The 23317-nt window shown below is 37.8% G+C and overlaps 1 protein-coding gene and 1 long non-coding RNA gene across 3 annotated transcripts; one reads left to right on the top strand and one right to left on the bottom strand.

The window, feature by feature from the left end:
• Positions 1-237: 237 nt before the first annotated feature.
• Positions 238-23317, top strand: LOC111597919 (calmodulin). Of its 2 annotated transcripts, XM_023312863.2 has the most exons (5): positions 238-328; positions 915-1107; positions 6849-7023; positions 13381-13623; positions 23126-23317. In XM_023312863.2, the coding sequence occupies exons 2-5, from the start codon at positions 1105-1107 to the stop codon at positions 23152-23154; spliced, it is 450 nt and encodes a 149-aa protein (XP_023168631.1). In that variant the 5' UTR covers positions 238-328; positions 915-1104; the 3' UTR covers positions 23155-23317. The 2 variants fall into 2 exon arrangements, with proteins under 2 accessions (XP_023168631.1, XP_023168632.1); XM_023312864.2 differs by lacking the exons at positions 238-328; positions 915-1107 and adding an exon at positions 6690-6766.
• Positions 3543-4226, bottom strand: LOC115483423. The gene is made up of 2 exons (XR_003944349.1): positions 4018-4226; positions 3543-3583 (listed from the first exon to the last, which is right to left on the bottom strand). It is a non-coding gene; the product is annotated as an uncharacterized LOC115483423 (long non-coding RNA).

The raw sequence follows: 23317 nt of genomic DNA, 5'->3' as shown, positions 1-23317 counted from the left end.
GAAAACGCAATGGAGAGCGCAACTGAGCCGTTTCGCTCCACAACCGTTTCGCTCAACTGCTTGCTTTGCAGCAGTGCGAGCGTAAACTAACAGCAGTTATGTTAGTTAGCAGAGCCACTGAGCACAACAGCGGGGCTAGCAGCTCACTTGAGCAGCGTCGTGAGCGAATGCAGCTCATTTGAGCAGCTAACAGCCCCCACTTAACATTATCTTTGCAGCCGAACAACAGCTGAACACCACGAATTTATTGTAGTACGCTAACGGTTTTTAAACGGTACAGTTACAATTGAGTTGTCAACCGTTACGGACGCAAGTTCTGATTAAGATCGTGAGTTACCCACAATAGCAAAATTATAAAAAAATATATATAAATTATAAAATACAAAACCCAACAAAGTTGCAGAGGGAACCTTTAGTCAGGCGAAAAATCTTCTAAAGCAACTAGCCCACACAAAATTCACTAAAAATCAAATGTATTAAACAAATATAAATATTTGTATAAACCGAAATCGAGCAATTTGCATATATATTAACGAGTGTGCGCGCGTGTGTTTCGCCATTATATCGCACAATAGAAAAACCAAAAGAAATAAATACGCAAGAAAAAAATTTGTACAAAAATTCGGCAGAGCAACAAATAGCAACAAGAAATTTGCCACGGCAAAAGATAAAAAAAAGAAGAAAATAAGCAGTGTCGCTGCCAGCGGCGACGTCAACGTTAACATTTTTGTCGCCTCTTTTTTTTGCCTCACTTCATTCTTTGGTTTCCTTCATTTCATTTGTGTTCGGCGCCGGCAACGACGCTGCTTTAGTTCTTGGAGTGTGCGAGTGTGTGCGTGAATTTTTTTGCTACTGTTGTTGCTCCGTTTTATGTGCATTATTCTCAACATCTTCTTCTTCTCGATCTTTTACAGTGTGTTATTAAAGTAAATTTGCTTAAAACGCAAATCAATTTACAAGTTAAACGTTGAACGCGCGTCGTCCACGTAAATTCCACTCACACATACCAACAACAGCAAAAAGTCGCCGCCAGCAGCAGCAGCAGCGGATTAACCTTTAGCTACATTTCTTTCCAAACACAACTACAAAAACCCATCAACAAAAATGGTAAGTTCATAAATTTTCCCCACTTTTTTCGGCTCTCTCTCTCTTTCTCACTTGTGCATTGTTTACACAAAATATTTCCATTGAAATTTCAACAATTTGGCGAAATCTCAAAGACACAAAGGTTAAAATTGAACATGTGTTCTCGTTTGCGTGTGTATGTATATATGCCAGTATGAATTACTTGCTTGTCCAATTGGATTACATTTGATCCTTAGCCCTGCAGCAGCTGCCGTGCTGAAATGCATCCCTTTGGTTCATATGACTGAAACTGGCTTTTCTGCCTGCACAGTTTTTATTTTTAATTTTTTAAAAGCTGAGGGTTAGTGTTCTAGTGACTCACCTTTGCGTAGCGTCAGCAGAGAAAATAATTTTCTTTATCATCTTAGACGGCGTTTTTTATATTTTTTAGACTTGATAAACATTATCTGTAACTCGATTTTGCATAAACAGTTGAGTTTGTATATTTTAGTTATTAATACAAATATGTTTATATATACATGTATAAACAAATAGTTTCGAAAAATGCATTAAAAAATTGTGTATATTGTTTTTTTGTTATAAAAAAATGTTTATAAAAATGTTTATAAAAAATAAAAAAATAAAAGCTATATATTTGTATACATTACCATTTATATTATTTATTAAAAATAAAATATATGAATTCCACTAGAAATTTTGAATAATCAAAAATAAAATATCAATTATTATTTAAATTGATTTTTGCACCGAGTTAAAAAAACATCAATTTAATGCTTATAGGAAATTTGAAATAAAATAACGATAAATAATATTATTTCTTTTTATATGTTCGTACGGTATCAACAAATACTGTGAAATATGTCTGAATACTGGGAAATTTATATATACCTTTATAATTTAGCAACTGCAAAAGAAATATTCAAGGCTAATAATTCTCACACAACTAAAGTTCAAGCTAGTATTATCCAAAGGGTGCAACTGACGAAACATGTTTCGCTCGCTTAGCACCGCCCCACCCCATATTAATTAAACTTTAAGGCAGGCAGAAAATAGTAAAGCAACACAAAAAAACTCGTTATCAGCAACGCGCTGTGGTGCGCCCCTCGCGCTTCTCAAAAGGCGTCGCAGCGGCTCGGTTTCCAGCTGTATCACAGACAGACACACACACACACACACACAAATATATGAACTCATAAAAACTATATATACGTATATATATACTTGTGCATTGCCTAGTGCAGCAGCAAAAAAATGTGTTGCCAATCGGCACTTTATCAACATTTATTTGCACTCATAAATACAAGGCAAATTGTGAGAGAGAGCGCTGATCATCAGTATCAGCAACAACAGCAGTAGCTGTAGCAACGCTTCCAGCAGCGCCACCGGCATTTTTTTCTTTACTTGTTTCTTATTGTATTTCGTTTCGCTTTATTTACCGCGAAAATTGAGGTTAGATACGCTTGACGTGTGGAAGAAAAAATATAAGCAAAAATAAGAAAAGGCAACGGCGAAAATTCTTGGGCTTTTGGAATTCTTACTGGTCGTTGCTTTGTCGCGTTTCGTTGGCTTGCTCAGTTTAACCGTTTCGTATGCGCGCAGCAGCTAGTTCACTCTCCCACACTCTCTTGCTCAGTAATAACCGTTTCACACAGTTTTGCGCCTGGTTGCGTTTGGCTTCGTTTCGTTTCGTTTCTCTCGCTCTGCACATTTGTTATCAATCGTATTTCGCACTGCGTCGCTTTTGGCTCTCTGGCCGCGCACTTTTATCTGCGTGCGCTTTCTTTTGCGTTTTCGCAGTCGCTCACGCTCTCTCACGTTCTGACTCTCGCTGTGTTGGTCGGTTGCGGCGCCTACGTTTTGTTGTTTTCTTCCATAACCGTTTCATTTGCCGCATTGCGGTTATTTTGCTGTTTCGCTTTCAGCTTTGGCTTCTGTTGCTGCTGCTGTATGGCCATGTTGCTGTTGTTGCTTTTGCTGCTTGTTCTACTTTGCCATTCGCACAAGAATTTCATTGTAACGGGCAATCGTATGCAGCGTGCAGCATAATGAAGAGAGAAAAAAATTATTTTCCTTCTATTTTTTTAGCCGCAGACGCCAAACGTGGCGACGTCGCCATATTAACCGCACACAAACCCATTTTCACTGCTGTCTTTTTATTTTATTTGGTTTTAGTGCTTGCTGCGTTTGCTTTCTGATAAGCAAATACACACGCAGTCAACACCCACCCCCACCTTTCGGTTAATTTAATTAGCGTTCGCTTCTTTTTTTACAATGCAAACAGCTTTTAATTAAAACAAATCGTTTTACGTGCTCAATATTTTGTTTTGCATTAAATGTGATTCAGTTGGGGTTGATCTTTCATGTTTGTTGTTATTTAATTTCCTTAGCGCCCTATGTTGCCATATCTTCAAACATGGATAAAGTTGAGCTCTCAGTGTCGGCTGTTATTTCTTTTCTTTTAATTTTATGACTCATTTGGCTGAGTTCATCAAAAGCGCTAACAAAAAAACATTGACAACACATTAGCACAGCAATTCTTTTCGGCAAACATGGACGCATACAAGCACACACATACATGCATAGGCACATATGTTTGTATGTATGAGTGTACATATCTTGATACCAATGCTAACCGGTTCACACCGGCTGACCGGCAACTCTCTTTTTGACTTTGTCAATTCGCCTTAAAAGAAGTAACGAAAAAATGGTTGCTAAAGCACATTAATAAAAAAACCGCAATGTGCCGGTTTTTGGCTCAGCCAAATGCAAGCGGACGGAATAAACAGTTAGACGAAAGGTGAGAGAGCGAGATAGCTAGCTAGAGAAAGCTATTAAAAGTATTGTTTATGCATCATTTGTATCACATGTGCAATGCCTGCAAAGCGCAATACACACACGCACATATATATATACGTGCACAAGTATACTCACATGCATAGCCAGGTGTTCGTTAGGTGGGCGTCGACTGGACGCGCAATTTAAGGCTTGACAATTAGGCAGCGCCTGCGATCTGGTTACGATGTCAGCGTGGGTGGAGTTGCCATATTGTTTATAAGGCATCATGCTGCGCTTTGATCTGACTTTGGCGCTTTGACTCACATTTTTATGACATAATCAACAACAATAACAGCTTACTACTGACAAACACAAAAAAATCTATATGTAAAAATAAAAGAAAAAAGTGTTTTATCGGAAACAGCGATAAGCCAAAATTCAATTGACGCCCAACGCTACACCTACAGTACAGTGGTACAATGTCAATTGAAAAATACAATAATAATATATTTAAAGATTATTTTATATAATATAATCCAACAATTTTTCGAACTTTCCAAAACATCTAAACCAGTTGGCTATACCATAAGAGTTGCTTATCAATCGGTTAAAAGAATTTTAATTTCCGATCGTTAAAGATTATATAACACATAAATCTATATAGACCTGGTGCTCTTAAATTGTAATCGACAACGATTAGATAACATTTCAATCGTTAGCATTTTGGCAAAGCTCAACAGAATTTGTCCATATACACCTGTACAGGTATATATATATAAATACATAGTCAGCAAACATTTAGGCATGTCACTTATATAACAATCGAACTCGTACACCTTGATTCAGAAGTGTGTCTACTTAAAAGGTACATTTTCCATACGTTTTACTCCGTAAATTGATTAGATAGTGAATATTTGGGTTTATTGATAGAGTTAACTTACTTGGGCCATAAGAACTTTGCACTTCAGATTCTTCGGGGAACTGTAAAACAATATTGCGATATGTCAGTTGATATAGTCGCAGCGTTGTTATTTAACGAATCTTATCTGAAATCTAAGAAATGTTTTAATCTACTTTAAATTGCCCTGCAATGGGTGTTTTCAAATTGTTTTCATCTAGACTTGCATCTAGATTGAGTCACAATACGAATGAGCTCATAGAGGTTAAAATTCTAGTAATAATCTACAAGGTTCCGTCATCTATATTATAATATGAATATTTCTGGTTGATGAATATTAGCAACTACAGTGAAAATTCGATTTGAGCGACTTCTATGTTCTTTAACGTCTTCATAGTTTTTATATAAACAATTTATTAGAATTTAATTTCTTTGACAATTTTATTTCCTATATAATTCGAATTTCCATTAGTTCAGTAAATCTTTAGATTAGCTCATCGCTTACCCTAAATATGATTTCATATTATATTGTAATGCAAATGATTTAATAGAGCTAGAAAAGCATCATTTTGGCTACCTTTTATCTAAAAAGGGGAAGTCGCGTGCATTACGAGCTTAGTTTCCGAAATCAATCAATGCCAAATATATAATCAAAAATAAAAATAAATATGAAAATTATTTTGAAACTATTTGCTGCTGACGTGGGCCATAAAAATAATCATAAATATTATTGATATGCGAGTCGTACCTCTATTATACACTTGTGTGTATATATAGGGGCGCCGACCTTATCGCTTTGCTTGATATATATATAAAATAATATTTGAATTGATGTCTGTCAAAACAAATTGGATTCGGAAACGCTTCGATTGTCAACGAGCTTTGGTTTATAAAGTCAGGGAAATACTAGAAGCAAGGGCTCTACAATAACATAATATACCAAAAAAAAAAAACCTTGTAGCTCACAGAGCTACAGTTACGCATATAGATACATGTGTGATAATACAAAACTTTAGACCCCTTAAAAAATATAAGTAAATTGACGTCAGCGGAACCCAACACCTTTTTGCTAGATACCATCGCTGAGATATGAGAACAACTGTATCTCTATATACATATCTCTATATACATATATACATATATGAGTATGTATCTGGCGCCTTTTTGTTGAGTGCAAACAATATGCCAAATTATTCAAAAACCAACCTTTCCTTTGACGTATCTATTCGACTGAATGTTTCGACATATTCGCCTCTAACATTTTTATTGTTCTCTTTTGTTTCTTTTTATGGTTTCGCTAGGGGAACGCGCATTGTATTATAATTGCAAATACTTTTTTCTTATAGATACAATTGTCATGATTCTCGAACTATATGTGCCTCTATAGACATATTTAGAAGTGTATATAAAGCTCCTGACTGATTGACGCACATGGCCTAAATGAAAGATAGTTCACAAACTAATTTTGCCCTTCCTAACTTTAAAAGTTTTAGAATATTTTCTCTTAACGTTTATACCTTACAAATATCATATTAGTTCAAGGTTTTCATCCAAAATATAGGGTATAAGAAAAATTCAAGAAATCTTGAACAATTTTTTTTTACTTTTTACATTTTTAGAAAGTTTTTGGGCTGTGAATAAAAAATTGTATGGGATCTTATGAAAAATTACTCGGAAAACTTGTGGAAAACTTGGAAAATTTAAATTGTTTTTTATTTTAAATTATTCTTAAGAATTTTTGGAAAGTTGCCTTGCCTTACAAATATAAAAAATGTATGGGAAATGTTTATCCACACAAAGCCCCGCAGTACTGGCCAGCTTTAGCTATATATATAGTAGTTTATATATAGATATATGGGATATTGTTGTCTACCCATATGTTGGCATTGAAATAACATCAAGTAGTCGTCGGCTGTGTCATCATTCATAAACACTTCATAAACTTGACAGCAATTAATAATCAAATATACATTGAAGCAAGTCGGTTCAATCGAAAACTAAATTATGGTATTTAAAAACAGAAAAAGAAAACGACCCGCAAATAGCGAAAAGTGAAACTGAGAGAATATTCTGATTTTTCTTCTTGCAGGCCGATCAGCTGACAGAGGAACAAATCGCTGAGTTCAAAGAGGCGTTCTCGCTATTCGACAAAGACGGCGATGGCACCATCACAACAAAGGAATTGGGCACAGTTATGCGCTCCTTGGGACAGAACCCCACAGAGGCTGAGCTCCAGGATATGATAAACGAGGTCGATGCCGATGGTGAGTTGAAAATATCTAATATTGGCTAAGAAATAGATGAAGTTTACCGAAAGAAGCAAGCGAGAGGCTTAGTATTTTATTTTATTAAGTTAATTTCAGGCACTATAACAAGTGAAGAGTATTTAGAATTCTTATCAATATCTGTATCGCATTCGTAAACGTAATATTGTAAATTATATCCAATATTTAACTAGACTTATAAAAGAAAAACACATTTATTAATTTTATTTTGATTTCGTAAAAGTTCAATTGGAAAATCAATTCTCAATTGCCTGAATTCTTGAACTAGTTCCACTTGAGATTTGTGGTTCGGTTCTTGTATTCCTAGTGTGCTAATTGCTTTGAACCCTTTTTTTTTCTCTCAAGCTAATTATATACTCTACTATGGATCTATTCTTAAATGGGATCAACAGACAACAAAATTGTGAATAGATCAGACAGAAGAAAGACGGACAACGACGTCGAATTCTTCTTCGTCTTTTCTTAGCTTTTCGTTCTTTTTGCGATCGGCTAAAAATATGCAACAAAAACACGTCATAGCCATTAAAAATAGATTACAAAATATTTGGCCTGTTGTTTTGCCTGGCTAATGTTCATATTCTTGTAGCTGTTGTTGTTGTAATTGCTGTCAGAAGTGCACACCCAGGATTCCTGACAAAAGGTGGTTGAGGCCCCAAAAACTGGGAACACAAAGAATCTTAAGAAAAATGGGGAAAAAATAAAAAAGAAATATTTCAATTTTGTTTCTTTTTTAAAAGAAATTGAGCGATAGACGCCGCCAAATGTGTCGCCTGTTGAGGTTTTTCACCTTTTGCATGAAAACTTGCTCTCAACAACTGCACATTTTCACTTAAAGCCAGAGAGAGAGAGGGTGAGTGAGAGTGGTGGGGCGCCCGCTCGTGTGGCTTTTTATATGTATTTTTAGCAATTGTGAAATGTGTCTAGAATAATTTGTTTTTGCTCTTGCGGGCTATATAAATTTTCACAAATTATAAATCACTTTTTTATGCATGCACACACGCATACACATGTGCGCGCGCGTTTGTGTGTACATTTGCCTTTTGCATAATGTGCTCAAAGCTCGACAATTAGCTTAAAAATAAAACAGGCCCCACCCAAGCAAGAGCAATCATATGAGGACACTTACACACACAAACAAAAGCAGTGCGATAACTGCAAGGCGTAACAAGTAAAAAATGCAATGAGATAAAAATGCAAGAAACTGAAATCAAGTCACCCACATCCGCTAGCCAGCAACAACAACAATGCGTAAGGCAGCAGCTAAAATCTCTTCGATTCCCAGTTCTCTCTCTCTGTAGTGCGTTTGCTCTTTACCGCTGTTCTGCCTGCGCTGCTGTCGTGCCAAAGTGCAAGGCGAAAAAAATTCTGTAACAGAATTGAAGTTACCTACTTCGGTCGGCAGCAGCAGCCAGCACTCTTCTCTTTCCAGCACTTTCTTTGCAGAGTCTATGCTCTTCACCATTACTCTGCCGGAGTTGCTGTGCCGCCATGAGAGTGCAAGGCAACAAAAATAGCACAAACCGAATAGAAGTTACCCACATTCGATGGAAGCGGTAACAACGGCTCTTACTCTATGCTATTGTCGGCAGCGGCTGTGCTGCTGCTCGCGTCGTTACTTACAATAATAATTGTTCTTCTTCTGCTTCTTACACGTGCAGAATGCGCATGTGATGAAAAATCCAGGGCAAAGTCTGCACAAAAGACCCTGAGTAGCGCATGCGTCAAACAGTAAGCAGCAAAGAGGACAACAGGCACAAGGAGCACGTCGATAGGCAGGCATTTAAGAGGGTTGGAGGCAGTGAATGACAGATTGACTGACTGACGAACTGATACTTATCGTTCTAAACTAAAAATAGATTCCTGCTTGGCTAAGAACAAATTAGAGAGTGGCTGTAGCAAATGTATCAGTGTGTGTGAGAGAGAGAGAGAGAGAATAAAAGAGTGTTGAGCTTTGTTTTTGCAGTTAAAATTGAAGCTGTGGATAATGGAGTCGTGTGATTATATATGTGCTTGTGTATGTTCAAAGGTTGATGTAGGTTTTTATATTTATTCAAGCGTGAATGTTTTATTTTGAGTAATATGCAATGAATTAAATATAGTAAACATTTAGCCTACATAGCTGTATAATATAAATGTTTATAGTTTCTGGAATTCCCCAACTTTGCTTTTGTTTTGGAAATTTCAAATTGTAGAAATATTTCTGGTTTTTTATAGCTGTGTTGATTTTTTAAATTTTATTAACAAATGGACAGAATAAATTACACTATATTTAAATATTTATATTTCCAAATAATATATAGTTTATTATATCTCTAATCATTTTAAATCTTTAGTCACTTTTATTTGTTTTCCGCTTAGTTTTCTAAATATAATTCTACAATATTAATGTTTGTTTGTAATTGTTTTAAAAAAATTTCTGTTGCTTCACTGCAGTTAAGTAAACGATAAAAATTTATATTTATTAAGGCTGGTCACACTGTCTGACAGTCATTAAAAACTCAACTTAATTATAGTAATTTGCTTAAGTGTATTATATATATAAATATGTATATATGTATATGTATATATATCTGTACTATATAGAGTGTTTAGTTTTAGTCATTTATATTTGTTTTGCACTTGCATTATTCACATGGCTGTTTTTCTATATAGTAACTATGGTTTGCATAGCGATTATCTCGCCTATTTTACGATCTGGCGTTTCGTGCATCAAATTGTATAAAATATATACAAATACACTCACGCACACCTGTGTTCGTGTGTGTAAGTTTTGTAGTCTCTGAATAACAGACGGAAACATTAAACATTCATTACTTAACATTTTGTTGGCGACGTCCAAAAAGAACTGCAGTCTGCATACAAATGACGCCATTAGAGAGAGATAGCAATCAAGAGAGGGTGAGAGAGGCACTTCTCTTCACCTAAAAGTTTTTGTCTTTGGAAGTTTTTACAATTGTCCAGCTCTATGCAAATGGCATATAAAATGAGAGTCAGGCAGAAAAAGATATATATATATATATATATATAGATATGTCCATAAGGAATCCCAATGTGTTATTTATAAAGAGTTCATACACTCCTCTGTGTCTACCCAACTAAATTTAGCGTTGAAAAAATTCTTATTAAAATTTTAAATTGTCTGCAAGATAAAATTTTGCGCGACGTTGCGAAACGACGACGCGGGCGGGTATAGAGTCTGCGACTTATACATTTAAATATATATATATATATAATATTATTATAGAGGAAGTGTGACTCGTCTCTCTAGAGGTAATGGAAACCAAAAACCAAGCAGGCAACCAGACATTGGCAACACAAATTGGCAAGAGGCTCGTCATCATCATCATCATCATCGGCAACATCATATGAGCCTTGTCAAAAAGTGTTTCTGTCTAAGGCGCGTCTAAAAGTCGATCAGCCATATAGATATATATCTATATATATATAATATATATAAGCTATATCTGGCCTATACACAAAAATGGCCTCAAATTTGTATTTAGCTCGTTTCTTGTATTTTGATTTTGTTGGGGAAATCCTTAGCCAAAATCAGCTACATAGTTCGCGTCAAAAAAACTATTTTAAAATAGAAATTTCCATATAATATTTGTTTTCACTCTTGTCTCATTCAGTCAAAAGAGTATATTGGGCTGTGGGCAATGTTTGACATGAAATTGTGCCTCATCTGATTCGGATATTAAGATATTTGTGAATGCACTTGAACTGAATTACTAAATCTACTAAATGCAGCTAGTTAGTTGGAATACGGGAATACATATTAATATATATCAGAAATATACACAAATATATGGTTCAGCTCTTTTATAGAATGATTACAAAGTATGTCTTTTAGGTACGTCAACAATATCCAGCCTTAGAGCCAGACTTACTAAGAATTGTAGCTCGATGAGCCATAGGCCTCTACAGATAGACCTATAAATCCTATGGTTTCGCATATTCTGGCGTGTTTTCGTACAGAAGACGGGTATTTTGTAGTCGTTCACTGCCGATTGCAGCATTTTTACTGTTTCTTTTTCTGATTTTCTTTTGGCGCCTCTTTATTCGCCGATATGTGCTGCAGATGAGCTTCTTGCGCCTTGCTTATTATTTCTAAATGTTCCATTCAATAATCTTAATAATACTTGTGTGTTCCTTAATTGAAAGCACATTTTTTTTCACTTTTAATTGCTGGATTTTTTTTTAAGATTTCGTTATTTATTTTGCTGTTCGCGCTCTCGTTTAATGTAGTTGTTTTTCGGCTGTGTTCGGGAGTCTTGGAAGGTAACACTTGTGAATTGATTTGTATTTGTATTTGAACTTGAAATAATTGACTGGCTGCGTATTTGTTGTAGCTACTAAATACGATAGCTAAACATTAATTTTACATTTCGAATGAATTGTGGAATGTTTGCTAAACGATGTGTGTAGCATTGATTGTAATGAGTGAGTGGTGTTGGCAAAAAGTGGGGCTACGACAGGTAGCGGCGAGTGGGATAACGTGTTACCTTAACACTCAATGAGCGAATTAAAAAGTTTAGCAACACTAATTGAAGATGCATAGCTAAGTTGCAAGGCTGAGCAGCCAGTAAAACGTTTACGAATGCGATACAAATGTTTTATAATATTAAATTATAAATATATCTATTATAGAGTAAATAAAAATGATTTCTAAATAAATATGTCAGAATTATAAGAGAATATATCTGAATATATAATACTATGTATTTGAAGTAAAACGTTTAAGAATGTTAAATAAAGAGCAATTGAAAATTTAAGCCTGTGTTGGCAATGTTTCCAGAATTTCTATAAATACACCCATTATATATACAACTCAGCTGCACAATTCAAGCTTTCAAAACTTAGTCAGCAGGTAACAGACTTTCGACTTGATTTATCTGCTAGTTAAATTCGGCTTTCAAATATTTTTCACATGAGTTTTGGGAAAGTTTCCTCCTCTAGTTGCTCAAAGTTCTTCAAGTTAGGCAAACACTTTTCAAGCCCCTCGAGACAGTTGTGTTATCGTAACATTATGTGTAAATATGTAATGTGAATGCTCCATTAAAAGAGCAGGCATTAGTTAGATATACTAGATACAGTTCATGACATATACATGGAATCCTTTTTGTTGTTGGGTAGACATGACCCAGGCCACGCCCCATGTTTGCAGAGTCAATAACAATTAAGGTCTCAAGAGTTCGACACAAAAGTTTTGCTGGTTAAGCGCAAGGAAATGTTTCCATTTTCAGCCAATGGAGAGACATAAAAACCGAAAGAAGAAAAGAAAGGGAGGGAGGGCGGTAGGAGAAAAAACAGCACAAACTTTAAATAGAGAATGTATGTGAAGGGAAACTTTTTCAATTAGTCTAACGGCCATTTTAGGTAGCCATTGGAGGTCACTTCATTTGTGAGCCTCTGAAAAGTTTGTGCTGGTCTTATCTTAGCCATGGCCGGGCCCACAAAAATGTTATCAATGTCACAAATGTTGCGCATACGCCACGTGTGCAGAAAAAAAGCAAATAAAAGGAAAATCCTTTCAGCCAGCACACACACAGGTCAAATATGAAAATCTGCTTGATTGCGACTGAGGGGATTTTGGTTTGTGTGCGAACGAAAAGGGATTTGCCCGAGTTTATATAGCCGACAGGTACACAATGTGGGCGTGGCTGCCACTGCCTTATAATAGAGCAATTTATGTTTGCCTTGTAAATTATGACAAAGTGTGTAGAGGGAAGCTGACCAAAAAAGGTCTTGAAGGCCTTTCTTGATTATGAGGACTTTTTAAGAAGGTGAGAAACTAAATGAGTTATAATTGGAATAAAAAAAACAATGTTTGGTGAGAGATGTTAAAGAAGAATTGAAATAATTGGAATGAAATATGAGCAAATTTAAAAGAAAAAAAATTGTGATGCGAAAAACTTCGGAAAAACTTTAGGTAAAATTTATAGAAAAAGCCCATTGGAACCGAGGAGGTAATGATTATGTTATGTGGCACCTCTGGCGGCGTGTTCAGCTGGAGGATTTTAGTTTAAAATACAAGGATGAAATATAAAATGTAAGGGCTAGTTTCATGAAAGTCTGGCAACGCTATCGCTGCAACTGCAAACAAAAAGAAAACCAAAAGTTAATGTTTAATAGCTGAAATGATAGATTACGAGATTTAAATAGAGCAGAAAGTCTTACACTAGAAAATAGCCAAGTATTAGACTAGTTATACGAATATATGTGTAAAAATTAATAGATTCAAAGAAGACGAGCAACTGCATGGTAAACACATCTATTAACCAGAATTTCCAAATTACTCTTAACTAATTTATATTCCATTTTCGTTTTGGCCAGGCAACGGTACAATTGACTTCCCAGAATTCCTTACCATGATGGCACGCAAAATGAAGGACACCGATAGCGAAGAGGAGATTCGGGAAGCGTTCAGAGTGTTTGATAAGGATGGCAACGGCTTCATCTCAGCGGCCGAATTGCGTCACGTGATGACAAATTTGGGCGAGAAATTAACAGACGAGGAGGTCGATGAGATGATCCGTGAGGCTGATATCGATGGTGATGGTCAGGTCAATTACGAAGGTAAGCAAAGGGAAAGCAACAAAAAAGCACCTCCAATCAACGCTAAGCTGTGCCGGCGTATGCTGTTGTCGCGTGTCGTGTTGCTGTTGTTGTTGTTATTATTGTCATGTCATGTCAACCCACTAATTGGATATTCGCACAACATTTTCTGTTGTTAGACAATTGACTTATGGCTGGGGTTATGCGTTTTGCGCTGCCAAAACAATCGCATAGCTGCCGATTGAATCACACAACACGCGGACTCACACACACAGTCATAGTATATGTATTTGAGTCACACTTTGGCAGTTGTTTTGTCATTCGTTACTTTTTACTCATGAAATTTTCTATAAACTGATTCATTAGTGCGTGCTAAAGTCTATAGACACTGCACTCTCAATGCAGCCCAGCCCAGCATATGGCCTCTAGCAAATATACCCTGTAATTTTTTATTTCTTTTCATAAAATGTTTCTCTCTAAAATCCCAGTTCCACAGAATTTCTTCAATATAACATAATGTTTCACAAGAATTTGAGTTCATATAACTTCCTTCGTTCTATATAATTGAGTTCATTGTTAAACCAAATATTTATTAGAAAATGTTTGCAAATAATTGAAACATAGTTCAAGTATTTTGAATTCTAAAAGAAATTTTATGGATTAAAGATTCCTGGAATATTTTCGTGTCAATTGCTTATAAAAAGTTTTAGTCTGACATGATAAATAGTTGCTCTCCAATAAAGATTCTTTTTAGTCTAGGGCATCAATTAGTCATTCTTAGCCGGCACACTTGGTAAGCAATTTTTTTACTTTTTGTGTATTCTTCGAAATTTAATTTAATTGCTTGAAAATTGAATTTTCAATTGAGCAAAATACAGAGTAAAGCCTCAAGAAGAAAGAAAAGGAAAACAACAACTAGAATGAATATATAAAATATAGAAACAAGGTGTTAAGATATTGTTCATGCTGCGTCTCGTACAGCTTTAGCCCCTCTGCACCATTTGTGCCTCGTCTGCTTTGATTGTACTTAGAATAGCAACAAATACTGAAATAATGTGCTGTGATCTCTCTCTCTCTGACTGCGATAATCTAGTACACAGATACAGATAGAGATACTTATATATATTCACGCATATATATAGTTATCGAGAGTTCTTTTCTTCCTCAAGTTCAAATAAAAATCGTTTGGCGCAAAAATCTGCGGCGGATCAAATAGATTAATCACAAACAATTTATGAACCGAACATAAAAATAACCAAGTGAAACAATATAAAAATAGGCGCTACGAAACCTATTTTCTAACCCGAAACAGCAACAGAACTTGATGAAAAGTCAAGGAAGCAGAAGATAAACTACAAATTATCAGATTATACAGGGCGCCAGTTGATTATACTAAATAAAACTGAAAATCGATTGGCGAAGTAAATTAATCAGTTTTAAGTGTTGCGAAACGCGCTAACAGACTACAGGAATATAATCTATAATAGTCTGGTGATTTTTTTCGGGTTTATTGACTGTAAATTGTGAATTTTATATCATTTGAAATCTAATCTGAAATAGGGTCATAATTGTCATATGAAATTATTGATTTATATGGGTCAAGAACTAATTGACTTTTGCGTTGGTATGTCGAAAACCTATTCTATTATAGATTTGTAGTTAGGCAATTGTTTGACTTGAAATCCATAGGATATCTATCCTTCTTGATTGTTTTTCTTACATTGTCTAGCTATCTTGTAGTCTTTCTACAAGGTAGAAGTACCTATGCTACTTCAATATCTCCTCCCCTCTCTCTCTCTCTTCCTATCTACCTCACCAGATCCTTTCCTTCTTTATTTTTCTCTACGATCTACATTTACTCTTTTATGGTCACTTTCCTCCCGTTCTCTTCTGTGTTTTTCTCTTCCGTCCTCTGTCTCTTTCGTTTTTTCTTTATCTCTCCTTTTCTCTTATTTTTTCTCTCCCCTCTCTTACCATTTCTCTCGTAATTTTCCTCCTTGTCGTTCGCTCCCTTTCTCTCGTTCCATTAGTGTAGCTGATGCTTCTCTCGCTCTCCCCCGTATCTTTTCCCCCTTCTCTTATTCTGCTGGTCTCCTTTCTCTCTTATACTCTACCATTCATTACAGAAGCTGCGTGCTATGCAACGCATAACATATGGTCGCAGTTGAACATTTGTCAGCTGTTTTTTCTTCTTCCCTGTGTTAATTTGTTTTTGGGCTTTTCCGCTGCCTACGCGGAATGCTTAATGTTTAAATGAGACAACAACAATTAAAATCAAATATAAATATTGTGCAATAATTTGAACAACAAAAGAAATTCGAATAGAGCATGAAATGGGCTTCAGACCAAGCGAGAGGGCAATAGCACACGGCTAGCAGGCAATTTTGGCGAGCTGTTTGAACATTGACCGACAAGAAGCCGAACAAATATACATATGTCTGTTATATATACTATATGGCAAAATGAGCATAACATAAATAAATGCGAGTTGTTGCCATTTGCTTATTGCCAATTAACGAAAGTCTTTATTGTTGTCTTGTTGGTAACGACGGTGGGTGTACGGCAGTACGGCAACTGAAAATTATATGGCGCAAACAATGGGGCCAGACCCCGACTTCTCTCTATAATGACTATATGCACACACAAAGATGAGACTTACTTTGGCCTACGGCCAAATATAAAAATGTTGTCAGAAAATAGGCGAAAAGGAAAATAAAAGAGCAAAAAAAAAAAAATAAGAAAAAAGCAATACGAAATGAAAATCAAATAAAATGTTAAGCAAAATACAAAAGAAAAACAAATTCAGGCAATAGCACAGAAACGCGGCAAAATAAGATATGGCAAAGGAAAAAAAGAAACAAAATTGTTAGCTCTGGTGAATGTAAACAAAACGACGAAAGATAAACAGCAGAGCCACAGAAGCAAAGAGGCCCAACGATCATTGGAAAATCAAAAGTTTTCTGCGTTTTATAACACTATAAAATAGAGTTTTAATTTTAGTTTAATTGCCAAGAAACAGAAGTCCAAGCCCAAAAAATTCACGAAAAACCCATTAAGAAAATTCACTCGGCAAAAACATAAAAAAGCGAAAAAAGGGTGCGAAATGTCAAGGCCCAACACGAAAAGTCAATTTCTGATTCGATTTGGGTTGGGTTCAAGAAAAAGGAGCATTTGCATATTGTGAAAGATAGTAAAAGGGAAATGTTCTATAGGTGGTTCGAGGCGTGTCCTCTGAACTTTTTACTTGCTTGCGTTTGTGCCTCTAATAACGTTTTATTTATAAAACTGTTTAATATTTAACGAGCAAAAGGCGCGGAATCTTGGGCATTTTAATGGGTTATATAATAGTAGAATAGAGTAGAATTTATGATACAGTTTTATAGATAGTGCGAGAAAATAGAGTGAACTGTTTCTTATCAATCTATAAAATGAATTGGTGCTGTCAGGAAACGCGTGAAATGTTGTTGAAAATTAATGAATAAGCAAATAATACAAATGGAAACAGTTTGGAAATGAAACAGATATTATGGACTTATATATGGTAAGGAGGAAAGCCACAAGAGTGTGAAATCATGAAAATATAATTAGGCTGACAGAAGGGTATCCTTAATTTCAATATATGTGAGATACACTGATTTTTGAAACACTTTAGAATAGAAACAGACGATAAAACAGAATGAAATATATTATATTAGAAGCGAAACATTTGGAATAGAAACATGAGAATTCCGAAACAAGCTTCATTATATAACATTCTGTAGAGATGCTTGGAATTAGAAATAGCCCTGCATTGTAATAAAAACAAATGGTATAGCGAAACACTTGGCATAAAACGGAACACAGATCTCTCTAATCGCTACGTTAGCTATGAGAATTAAACGCAATGATCTGTTCAACTCGTGAGTAGATGAATTACAGCATCATCTTTTGAACAATCAGGTGCCATGTGACGTGGTCCGTTGCGATGTTGTGACTTACGTATTTGTTGTGGTCGAGAGGCCAAACGTTTTTCACATGCTACAAATATGTCAAAAATGCGCGCGACCACAACCGATAGAAGAAGAGAGAGTCACAACAATAGCCCCAACGCGGCAAATGCAGTTGGATGTACAGAGCTGAGGGGGAGGAGGAGGGGGTTGTGTGGAGGCAGTCACTTGTCTATATTTAGGAGCTGCATGCAAACACCTGATAAATCGGGGACACGAACGAACAGCCCCGGAATCGTTTCATCAGCCAACGTTGCGCTGACAACGTTTGCCAATTTGTGCGCCCCTCGCGCTACTCACTTATGTCCCTTGACACACACCCAACTTTGTACTGATTGCCGGTTTTATCAGGAAGAGAATGACGCGTCTGTCGTTCAAATCGAACCGTGTCCGCGCTCGCCCTTGTACCATTCCACTTGGATCACTTTTCATCTATATCTCGTCTGCTCTCTGTCTCGTTTTTCATTGCATCCTCCTGCTGCTCTGATTGCAGTTTCTATTTTTGGCACACATACTTAGCACAGTAAATGGAATAGAGTATATGCAGAGAGTCTATTCACTTGATGGAATCTCGTTTTTCATATTGTTTCTTGATTTCATATACCCTTATTTTTGAATGGATTGAAGAGGAACAGAATGCACTGGTTTCCATGCCATGCCAATAGCTTATATTCCCATTTGATTTCATTCTCCAAACATTTTATTTCCGCAGCGTATTTGAAATTCGAATTTATTTGTATACCTCTTATTTCCCCCATATCTTTTTTTTTTTTTTTTTTTTTTTTCGTTTTTATTTCTTTATTTTGTTGCAGCTTATTGTCTTAGACTCTATAGCGCATTTAGCTCTAAACCTTAACTAATGGGAGGGCAGATATGCCAATTATTCTGCACTTGTAGCTACTATCTTAATTAGTTCTAATATTGTCTAGAGGATGCAATCTCTTCAGTCTTCGCCTATTGTTGTTTATAGCCAGGTTGCTTGCGAGATGGTTAGGATGCGCTGCAAGTCTGTCCGCGTATCTTGAACTGTGTCGCCCAATGAGTTCAGCAACTGTGGGAATTGCTAAATCCCTATGTAAGACTGAGTTTCTTACAAACCAGCTGGCTCCAGTCCATCTGCGTAGTGCTTTATTCTGCAGGGTCTGAATTTTGTTCCTTGTAGTCTTCGCCGAGGAGCCCCATAGAGAGATACCATATACGAAGGTTGGGACAACTATTGCCTTGTAGATGGCGGCCTTGCTGCTGTAAGACAACTTGCTTGAAGCTCTCAGCATCCAGTCGAGGGTTTTTAGCTTGCTTTTGCATTTTGAGGTTACTTGACTTATGTGCGCTTTAAAAGTCAGCCTTCTGTCAAGAGTGATACCAAGGTACTTTACTTTTGAGGCTTTGGGAATAGTGGGCCCCAATGCAACGCTTGGGCAATCTCCTCTTCTAGTGGCGAAGGTAGTATGTACAGACTTTTGTGCATTAATGGTGATACACCACCGTTTTGCCCAGCGTCCGAAAGAGTCCAGATATTTTTGTAGTGAGTCTGAAGCTTCTTGCGCAGATACGTGACGTGATAAGATGGCGGTGTCATCTGCATAGGTCGCTATGAGTACTGCATCTGTACTTCCTATATTTGGCTCGGGAGTTGGCATATCTCCTGTGAATAAAGTATAAAGTGTTGGGCCTAGAACACTACCCTGTGGTACTCCAGCCATAATTGGTCTAGTCAAGGATACTGTTTGCCCCCTTGACACTTGGAAGGTTCTTCCAATAAGGTATGAGGATAGCAACGCGAAAAATGGGGCTGGAAGGGTGGTCCTCACTTTCTGCAGCAGTCCCAGGTGCCAAACTCGATCAAACGCCTGTTTGATGTCTAAAAAGACGGCAGAGCAGTACATCTTTTCTTCAAAGGCTCCAAGGATATGGTGCACAACTCTGTGAACCTGTTCCGGTGTTCCATGCTGTCTCCTGAAGCCAAACTGATGGTTTGGAATGGCCTCCTGGCGTCCCAGATGTGTCAGTACTCGTTCCAGAAATATTCTTTCGAATATTTTGGAGAGTACTGGCAACAGGCTAATTGGTCTGTACGACTCAATTTCTCCCACGGGTTTGCCAGGCTTAGGAATCATCACAATCACGGCGCGCTTCCAGCAGGCTGGAAAGTGCCGGATGCGGAGCATGGCGTTGTACACCATAGTTATGTAGTCTATGGTGGAGTCAGGCAGTGCTCTAAGGACTCTGCCGTTTATTAGATCATATCCAGGGGATTTTTTTGCCTTCACTCTTCTGATGTGTTCAAGAACCTCTTCTTTTGTACATCCAGTTATCTGGTCTTCAGCTGGGAGGGGCGAGAGAACGATGTCTTCTGTTGCTTCGATTTCTGAGGCCTCTGCGGTAATCACCGGCGTGAATTGGTCTTGAAGGTGGTTTGCAAAAGCCTCAGCTTGAGCTTCGTCTCCAATGTGCCAGGAACCAGAAATGCTCCGAATGGGATGACGTCGTATTGGCTGCCGTTTGAGCTTTCTTGTAAATTTCCATAATTGAAACTCTGCGTCAGTGGGCGATTCAGCTCGTACCAGCGCATCGCTGATACACCTCTTTTGAAGCAGGGCGAGAGCAGCTTTAAGATGCCTCGTGGCTTCGTTGTACATGGATTTGGCATCAGGCGTGCGTAATCTTAACCAGCGTCTCCTGGCCCATCTTTTGTGTATTAGTAGGTGTTGGGCCTCCAAGGTGAGGGGGATGTTGTACGGAGACTGTTGTCTTGTTTGGCAAGATGGTGGGGCGGCTTGGTGCGCAGCTTTGACTATTTCTTCCTGCAGTTTGTTTGCTGCGTAGTCCACGTCTTCAGGAGTGTTAAGTTCCATTTCTATGTGCAAAGAGTAATGGAGCTCGCGCCTAAAGACTCCTAAATCTGATCCTGCTGGCAGTAGTTGTTTCCTAATGGGCAAGGGCTGTGGCTGCGCGTGGATTGTGACTATTAGTGGCAGGTGGTCAGAGGATAGGTCCAAGGATTCTTCAATGGTCAATTGCCGGTCACAGATGCCTTTGTAGACAGCGAAGTCGATTGCCGAGGGCCTGTGTCCATTAATTGGGTAACGGGTGGGGGCTCCAGTCGCCAATATGCTGAATTGTAAGTTTTGAATCGCCTCAAATATGACTTCTCCGCGACGATTCGCACTATTGCTTCCCCAAAATGGGTGCCATCCATTCCAGTCGCCGCCGATGAGGGTCTTATTCAACCTTTGGCCTAGAACCTGTTCCATGTGATGATCACACAGACCAGTGTTTGGCGGAAGATAAATTGACGCAACTTCGATCGCTCCAATAGACGTAGGCAGGGTGATGGCTGAGACCTGCATTGTTGCGTTGCAAATTGGCAGTAAAGGTGTATGCGGTATTGTTGCTCGTATGAGGATTGAGGATCCACCAAAGCAGTTTGCTCCTTCACCATGAGCCTGATAGTGTTCGTATCCGAAAATTTGTGTAGTGGGGCACTCATGAGTTTCTGTTATTAACATTATATCTATGTTTTCTTGTGAGAGAAACGCAGCCAGTTCCTGAGTCTTGTTTCTCAGGCCATTGGCGTTCCAGATACCCACACGTAAAGCCATTATTTGTAGGCAAGCTTGGTTATGATGGCCATTAAACTGTTTAGCATGGTTGCTTGTTGGGATTGTACTTCTCGCATCGCTTTGAGCTCGGCATTAATTGCGTCAAACTGACGTTGTTGTTGCTGAAGCATTTCAGTGAACAAAGTGTCACTTGTGGTATTCTTATTTGACGGTCCACCTCTAGCGGCCTGTGCGTAAGAAACACCACTAATAGGCGTTGCAAAGCTCGTGGCTTGGGTAATGCTCCGGGGCCTTGTAATTTCGGAAGCAGTACTCGGACCCGTAGACGGTGTTTGTGTGGGACTCCTTTTTTGTGCTGGGGATTGCAATTTGCGCAACCGCTTGTATACTTGGCAGCCCTTATAGTTGGCTGGGTGCTGTAACTCACAGTGCACACAAGTTGGTGCCTGGTCCTTTTCGCGGGTGCAGTCTTTGGATGCGTGTTTCCCGGCGCAACGCACACATCTGGGAGCTTTGTGGCAGTAGCGTTGTGTGTGTCCAAATTCTTGACAGCGATGGCATTGTGTCAGGTCGTTGTATCTTCTTGGCAGTTCCACTGTGCAGCGTTGCCTGCAGACAACTCGAATGTCCAAAATTTCTTTGTTGTTGGGGGCCTGAGCCACGTCAACAAAAAATATATTTAGCGGTGTTTTGTCCATACGGCTCAGTGGGTTGTGCACATTTGTAATTGTGTGGCCTTTGGTTTCCAATTCCTTTTTAATTAGTGTTGTATCAGTGCTGGAGTGAAGCCCTTTGAACACGACTCTATATGGTTTGTCCTCCTTAAGCTGGTAGCAGTGGAACTCCAATTCCAGCTTAGTAAAGTGGTCTATAACTCTGCGATAGTCCTCACTGCATTGGGTTAATACACCTATGTTATTCTTCTTTGGCTTAATTACGTATGATTTAGCATCAATTACTTTATCTATTATCTGTTGAAGTAGGGCCACAGACTTGATGTTTGGACACCATATGGGGGGCGGACGAGGTTTCGGTGTAGTTTGCTGGTCGGTCAATACTGGGGCTTCTGGAGCTACAGGTGATTCGCTGTAGTCTTCATCTTCTTCTACGAGCAGTGAAAATCGATTTTCTGATATTAATGCTGCATTGCTGGTGCTTGGTTCGTCGAAGATGAGCCTTTTCTTGATGGTTTTTGGTGAATTTGGCTGTTTACGTTTCGTGTTTTTGTTGTTAGTGATGCCTTGCACGGAGGCGATATCTATTTTTGAGTTTATTGGCATGATGGAGGCTTGCCTATTTGCCATCACAACGTTAAGCTGGGCTTGCATTTCTGCTCCCCCATATCTATCTGGTCTCTTAATCTGGCGTGTCTGGCGGTGCACTTAATAAATTTCCCCCTGATTTCTGTTCTCGCCGTTGTTCGCGCGAACAGCTTTTCATCAGTCACTCAGCGCGTCGCTGCGCATCTTGTGACTTACCTATTTGTCTTATTGATTAGTTGATTTTGTGTTTGGCTGGGGCCTCTCTTGGCGCACGACACATCTATTTGCAGCTTTGGCCTCCTACACTCACGTATAGCTTGTCTCGAGTTCTAGTGTAATGATTAGCTATTTTTGTGTAACGGTTCATTGTAAACTGAACAAGTTCATGGTATATGTTGGCTGTAAATATTTAATTTATGTTAACATTCCGAAATTCTATAAATATCCCACTAATAAATTGTGTTTATTTTTTGACTTATGAGTTATGCTCAGTCTAAATCAAACAAGTTCATGGTAAATCTTGCTTGTAAATATTTAAACTCTCGTAATTGGATAGAAACTTATCAAGCGCAATATGAATCAAGAAATCAAATTCTGAATTGAAAGGGGAATCTCAGTCTTTTTTAACATTTCCTTTAAGCAATATTTAACAGATTAAACTCTGGAACTTCCCCCAACTAATCACATTCTTGTTCTCTCCCTTTCTTTGCAGAATTCGTGACTATGATGACATCGAAGTGAAGCGTTAAATTATTTCTTTTTAAGCCTTTCTATTTTTTTAAGATGTTGACGAAGACTGTAGCTGTGCGCAAGAACATCGCGCCGCGCTGTTGCTATGGACCCCAATAAAAGATCTTAAAAAAACAACAAAGAGTTAAGCAAAAAACATCAACAACAAGAATAA

Source organism: Drosophila hydei, unplaced genomic scaffold (assembly GCF_003285905.1).
Source record: "Drosophila hydei strain 15085-1641.00,03,60 unplaced genomic scaffold, DhydRS2 tig00008130-arrow-arrow-pilon, whole genome shotgun sequence".
In the NCBI taxonomy this organism is placed as follows: domain Eukaryota; kingdom Metazoa; phylum Arthropoda; class Insecta; order Diptera; family Drosophilidae; genus Drosophila; species Drosophila hydei.
Note: the sequence above shows the minus strand (reverse complement) of the source record. Positions and strands in the feature narration are given on the sequence as shown.